The sequence below is a fragment of the Rhodamnia argentea genome, chromosome 6 (assembly GCF_020921035.1).
Source record: "Rhodamnia argentea isolate NSW1041297 chromosome 6, ASM2092103v1, whole genome shotgun sequence".
NCBI classification, from domain to species: domain Eukaryota; kingdom Viridiplantae; phylum Streptophyta; class Magnoliopsida; order Myrtales; family Myrtaceae; genus Rhodamnia; species Rhodamnia argentea.
The window spans coordinates 21,838,345-21,845,098 of NC_063155.1; the positions used below are offsets into that span (position 1 = coordinate 21,838,345).

Sequence of the window (6,754 nt, forward strand, 5' to 3'; positions counted from 1 at the left end):
CAGCTGAACTGTGGACTGCTCCTTTTCTTTTTTTTCTCCCCCCAACCTAGAAAACTTAGAAAGTTATTCCTAGATAAGGTGAAAGTGCAAAGTTTTCAGGCTTTATTCTCCTGATATGTCCTAATCATGTTATGCATGAGCTCTAGATATAGTTTTCCTGATATCAATGCCACATTTTTGTGCTTACCTATTTCTTGGTGGAAAAATGTTGGGAGTTGATCAGCCGAATTATCAATCTGTGGGAGTTGTTTCGATGCCATTGCTTTGCTGGAGTACCGCAATTCCGTTCATACATCAAATCCGAAAGGGCAACAATAGTTAATATTTCAGTCAGAACTGATTGTAGATTTCCTGAAATGTAGGTAAGATTCGGTAGCCGAGTGGCCTAGTGAGGAATCACTTCCCCCTTGAGCCTAACAGATGGAGAGAAGAAGAATTCATTCAAGGGCCCCCAAAATTTTCCAGTGGTAAAAGTATCAGGGTGAGATCAGTACACTTGCACATTATCATTGACTACAAGAGCTGCAGAAGCTACGCGAGTTGCAATTAGTGTACAGCCATGGCCGTTGCCGGTTTGTCCAGAAGGTGTTCTCTGTTCAGAAGAGCCCAGAGAATCGCCTCGCATACCCCCTTGTAATGCACAATCAGATGTCCGCCATCGGGAATTTCGTGATACCTGATCCAGGGTAGCTTTCCCGCAACATACCGCTGAAGTCGAAAAGGCACTACCTTGTCTTCATAGCCTTGCCAGATATGAACAAAGCTTTCATTCCGTGGGAACGGATTGCTTAAATCCAGCGGATCAAATTCCCAGTTGCCAAAACTGACCATAAAGTCATTTAGGAGCGTGTCGAACACCTGCCTTCTCCGTAGTTTATCCTGTTCACAACGGCCTTCTCTGGTCAGAAAGAAACCTTGAGAATGGGAAGAGATGATCACAACAGCCACAGCAAGGATTGGCCATGGACTCAAAGGACGCCACCCTTTTTTTTCTTAAACTCTGCTCTTAGCTGATAGAATTCATCCTTGCGTGCGCGAATAGACAGAACATGGGCCATTCAGGCAAACCTTCACATGCACATTGGAAAGACAAAGTACCTTGGTGAGCATTGGGAATCCAGGCGTCTTCTTGAGGACATCGACATCTCGATCATTAAAAAAAGTCGGGTTCTTCTCCAAGAAAGTAGTTGAAGGGAGCCATTCTCGGGTCACCCACCAGTAGAGCAATTCGGGGGCGTAATTCGCTAGCCAGAGGGTCCACTGAATGAGCTTTCTCCTGTAGTCCAGCCTAGTCAAATTCTCAGGAAGAGATTTCCAGGAATAGTTGATGACTGGAACTACTAAAGCCATGCCTTTAAGTCTGCACCACCGTGCACTGTAAGAGTTTGTTTCCAGGAGGGGGCTGCAAGTGATTTGAAAGTTATAACACTTGCCTATGTGGTATGTGCTTTAGGCAACTCCAGGCAGGGTAGGATCCCATCGAAACCCCGATCACATAAAACTTGGGCCCCAGTTTTAATTGATCTGCAAGTTCCTCAATGTCGTAAGCTTCACTCTTTGTCGAGCGCTTCAAGTTAGGATCACTGTCTCCGTAGCCAGCTCGATCAAATTGCAGAAAGTATATACCCAACTTCTCTATCTGTTCCTGCAAGCTTAAAACTTGAATATCCTCTGTTCTAGGATAAACCTGATGGCTTTCTTGTTTGCGTAGTCTTACTATGATTTTTTCGGGCCGAAAAATAGTGTTACCATTAACTGGGCTGTACATTCCATTGCAAAGATAACAAAGTTTAACAATATCATGGCACAGACGAACTCATCATCAGGTTATTGCATTCTCGTATACGCTAAATATTTGGGAAGAAGTTACGGAGAGTGGTTCTAGATGTGCTTCTATGTGTACTTTTGTTCCTTGTTACGCTCTCTGTTTCGGCGACATTCAACATTATCTCTCCTACAGTCTAATCACATCAGATGCAATGCAAGGGGGATTCGTGCTCGTACTTGGGGTGCCTGAAAACTCATCTCCTTGGAGCTCCCAAAGCCGTGCACTACAATGACCTTGTAGTTCGACCTTTCTCTAGCGACGCCTCTCTCCCTGTAAGCCAGATACCTTCCGTCGCGGAGCCTGATTCTTGTACAGGTAGTCACAGTTTCTGCAGGGAGTACAGCATCCCGGGGAGGAGGAAGCTGCGCGGCCTTGTAAAGCACCATCAGACCCATCAGCAAAACCGCCACCGCTCTCATAATCATTCCTGAAACTAGTGGTCTACAAGAAAGAGTTAGCTACAACCCAAGAGAGAGAAGCACCTCAGAGGAAGGAAGGAGGAGGAGGAGGAGGAGGAGGAGAAGAAAGAAAAGGCAAGAATCCATCTTACCTGAAGCAACTACAGATGGTAAGTAAAGTTCCAGTCTTTCGGGGGTATTCGGAAGTCCAGATTGACTTCTTCTATGAGAGATGCATTATTTGAGCCATTGTTGATCCGAGGCAGGCAGCCTGAAGAATTTGACTAGATCGCGTCTGAATGAGTTGCCTCATAAAGTCGTTTCTGAGTGGATATTTAGGATGCGCATTATAACACTTCTAGAAATAGATTTCTGCTTCAGAAGTATTTCTGGAGCAGAAATCCATTTAGTAATACAACTTCTGAAATAGAAATTTGTTGGGTAAAAATTTGTATTTCTAAAAGAAATTTCTACTTTCGAAGTTAATTTTCACTTCTGAAATTGTTTTTTTCCTAATTTGATAAGTTAAAAAAAATTACTTATCAACTAAAAAAGTACTTTTCGCCTCACCCTCTTTTCATTATCCATTCATCTTCCTTTAATTATGCCTCTCTTGCCCAACCATGCCTTCCAACGTCGCCGACCTCCATCAACCTCCGCCAACCACCACCGACTACCACCGCCAACCACCGTCACCCACAACCTCCTCTAACCTTCGCCGGCCACCGCCGACCACCTCCCGCCTCTATCATCAACCACCGCCAACCACCGCCGACTATTGCACACCTCCGACCTCCACCGGCCATTGCTTCCACCGCTCATAGGAGGCCCTCGCCGAGAGCTACCTCTCACCGCCATCGCCACCGAGTTGCCATCTTCGGCCGCCGGAATAAAAAATAAATAATATTTTTTTATTTTTAAAAAGTAAAAAATATTTTTTAATAATAAAAATTAATTTTTAAAGAAATTTTAAAAAATTTGAAAATGAAGTCAAAAATTTTCAGCCACCGACAATAATTCATCGTAGAAGATTTTATGTTAATAATGTTCAAGAAGAAAGATATTTTAACCGTTAACAAACGAATTTCTCTAATTAGAAATCAACTTCATGAGCAAAAGTGTAAAAATCAACTTTTACTTCTAAGTAGAAGTACAAAAATAAACTTTTAATCAAAAGTTTATTTCTGAAATGAAAGTGTTACCATGCGCGCCTTTAGAAGCACGCTTTGGCTTATGCTGCTGAAGTGGTTTTTCCATCATTTGGAGAAAAGTGCTCAAGCAGCCGACTTGCTGGAATTTCCGCCGCCGCCACGTCCATCCGATTCATCAAGCTACCTAAGGAAAAACAAATGAAGTTTAATGTGACATTACAGTAGTTTCTGAAGAGAAACCATCAGCAGAAGCTGGTGCTTTTGGACTCTCTCTCTCTCTCTCTCTCTCCGCCTCTCTCTTTCTATGACTAGTAGGTCTAGCTACTCCTCTTCGTCGTGCAAAGAGGAGCGACAAATCTGGAGAAGGGCAAAACGGTGAGGACGACTCAGTCCCCTCAGAAACCCAAAAAGGCACTATTGCTGGAATCTTGCAGGACTTCCACTTGCTTCGCTTCGATGTGAATGGTGTACTTGTGTTCATATTGTAACCATTCTTATTCGAAAAAATAACTCCGACTAAAATTACTTTTTCTGATCCTGTTCCTTAGATGGATTTTAGAAAATCAGAATGTGTTTGGTAATTGAATAAAATTTTTGTTTCTGAAAGCAGAAACGCGTTTGGTAAATGCACATAATTTCTATTTTCAAAAATAATTGATCTTCTCAATTTTTGTCATTTAAGCTAAATAATTGCGTAGTTACTCTGTGAAATTTCATCCTACATTTCGAATTAACAGAATATTAATTCATAGTGATTCTCTTATATAACATATTGCATATCAAAATATAAAAATAAATATCAAGAATCATCATGAGTCATTTTCTTTGTGAGGTTTCATCCAACTCTTTTGAGCGAACGGACAACCGATACGAGTGACACTCTCGTTTACGCAAGGAAAATACAATGCATTGCCCCGCATTGCTATACGTTTTTGATTCTAGAAAATCAAATCTCAATCTTAATTCATCCAAAACTTAAGAATGAAAACTTGCTAAGTGTTCACATTAGTTATTTTTGTCTTTCTCCACAATTTTCTAAAACTAGACTATGTCTAAAGTACATAAACCTAGGCAAATCACAATCAATAAAATCAAGTTCGCAATCAAGGAATCATGACATTGATAAATTGCATCATAAAATCCTAACCAAGCGCTAAGGGCATAAAGAAATGTGGTTCGGGTTGTTTATGATTTTCCTTAAAAAAAAAATCTATCAAATATAGGAAATATAGGCCCAAATTTACAAAAAATGAGGTCAATCCGGCATAATCTAAGCTTCTTCTATTTTTAGTGATTTTCTGAAATTTTTTTGATTTTTTTAGAATTTTTCCAATTTTTCCATTTTTTTTATTTCTTATTTTTTTTATTACCTTGTATATTTTTCTTTAAAAATGAAACCTCATTCTATTTTAGGTCAAGGAAAAAATGACGAGAAAACCGAAAGAGAAAAGTTAGAAATGTGGGATTTCATTCTGTTTTGTGATTCTTAACAGTAATTCTTTTTTTTTCAAAATCAATTTATTTTTTATTCTTGTTTTTACTCCAAAACTGTTTTCGAGAATAGAATAAGAATAAGTTACGGTACTAAAATTCTCATCTTTTTTTTATTTTGTAGAATAGGATCATCAAAAAATCGGAATGGTTACTATATGGGCTCTAACTCCAAGACCACCGATCCTCAGTGTAGTTCTACATATCGAACCAAGAGTCTCATCACAAGTTACACCCCCAAATGGAAAATCATTTGACTTGGAGCTTAACGCTGCACTAATCCCGAGAAAACGAGAGGATTACGTACCGTGAGTGGCAGATGATGTCTGGTGTCTCCCACCCAGCAGCCAAAGACCCTGATCTCCTCCTCGTACAAACCCAGAAGCGTACGCGGAAGATGGACCCCGTTTTGCCTCGAAGTGGGGAGACAAATCGAGCCTCGGGTACTTGAGATGGAGCGATTTTCACAGCCACTGACGGAGCAACGTGCGCATGTATCGAGATAGCTACTAATTACAGCGCCAATCTTGTCGGTGAACCGAGTGAAAATGGCGGGACATGGAGTCGAACGATGGGCCAGGAACTGGAAGTCGTCAGCTCGTGAACACCCTCCGTGGAAGGGCTGGACCAGAATCGCAAGAAAGGTTGGGGCCGGTCGTGACTTTCTGCAGTGAACGGCAAAGAGGCGTTGATGATCGACATGTCCGGACGTGACTCGGGACAGGACATGTTCTGGTGGTTCATTCCAATCTTCTCATTTCCTTCTTCTTATCAGATAATCGATCCGTGATTCGTTATTACGGTGGTTTAAAAATCTGCGATTCGAAAATGACTCCAACTAGCATGAGACGAACTCGACACAAAATGAAGTTATCTCCGGCGTTTGTTGGCAAGTCATGCCATCGAACAAATAAAACTAATTTTGTGAACTCCCGATCCCAAATCGAATTTTAGGAAGCCGTTTGGTAAGAATCAAGTCCGAGCCGGTCTCCGTTGTTGCTCCTAAGCTCCATAGAGGATGTGATTCGAGAATTTGCTGTTTAAATGAGCTAATTAGTGTTAAGTCACCAACTTTCTCGACGATGTTTTTTTTTTAAATGAAAGGTCAAAAAAATAAAATAAAATAATCACTCAATCTTTCCACCTTCGCGCGGTTTTTAATTTGCAAATACGGCTAAGTGATGCCGTGGAAAGCAAAAGAAGCATTAAACCCCTTAATTTTTTTTCTAAGCTTTTATTAAACCAGGGACCTAATCTTGATAAGGGACGTGCGCAAGTAGATTAGAAAAAGGAGTTAGACAAGGTCATCTTCTTATATGCAATTGTATATGCTGAGGCCAAAAGGCACGCTGACAATGACGAATTGAACGGGATTGTTATTAGGAAAACGAATCAACTTAGTAATCGGGGAACGAATAGGGCGAGCGCGGACCGGGCGCGCCCGAGATAAGATTCCGCTTCCCCATGCGATCATGCACGAACAATTTGATATTCGAAACTCCGTTCTGGATCATTCAGCAGTCTTCGACCGCTACTAACAAGCCGGCTTTAACTACACCGAGTGATAAAAGAGGACTGGATTAGACAAAAATGAGCTCGAGTTTCCTCGAACTTTTATTCCGTGCACCGGTAATGTAGCGGAAAAAATCGTTACACGAACAGGGTTGTGGCACCGACACGTGTACAATTTCACGATTTACGAGAATTCCACTTCATTATATTTAAAATTTATTTTGACACGGACAATATTTCTTATAGGACTGTCTCATTTTTTAAATCAGGTATCAACTACTTAATTTGCACAGAGCACTTCACATTTACAAGACGATTAAAGCATTTTCTCCACTAATGAAAGAACTTTAAAAGTTCGACCAGAAGAAGAAAAA

At 40.9% G+C, this 6,754-nt stretch overlaps 1 protein-coding gene across 3 annotated transcripts; it reads right to left on the minus strand.

Annotated features, from left to right (window-relative positions):
- Nucleotides 1-228: 228 nt before the first annotated feature.
- On the minus strand, nucleotides 229-2,560 carry LOC115734124. Of its 3 annotated transcripts, none has more exons than XM_030664711.2 (5): nucleotides 2,379-2,560; nucleotides 2,005-2,261; nucleotides 1,434-1,645; nucleotides 1,099-1,360; nucleotides 229-879 (listed from the first exon to the last, which is right to left on the minus strand). In XM_030664711.2, the coding sequence occupies exons 2-5, from the start codon at nucleotides 2,251-2,253 to the stop codon at nucleotides 547-549; spliced, it is 1,056 nt and encodes a 351-aa protein (XP_030520571.2). In that variant the 5' UTR covers nucleotides 2,254-2,261; nucleotides 2,379-2,560; the 3' UTR covers nucleotides 229-546. The 3 variants fall into 3 exon arrangements, with proteins under 3 accessions (XP_030520571.2, XP_048137379.1, XP_048137378.1); XM_048281422.1 differs by having other exon boundaries at nucleotides 1,434-1,639; nucleotides 2,005-2,269; XM_048281421.1 differs by having other exon boundaries at nucleotides 2,005-2,269.
- Between the last annotated feature and the right edge of the window lie 4,194 nt (nucleotides 2,561-6,754).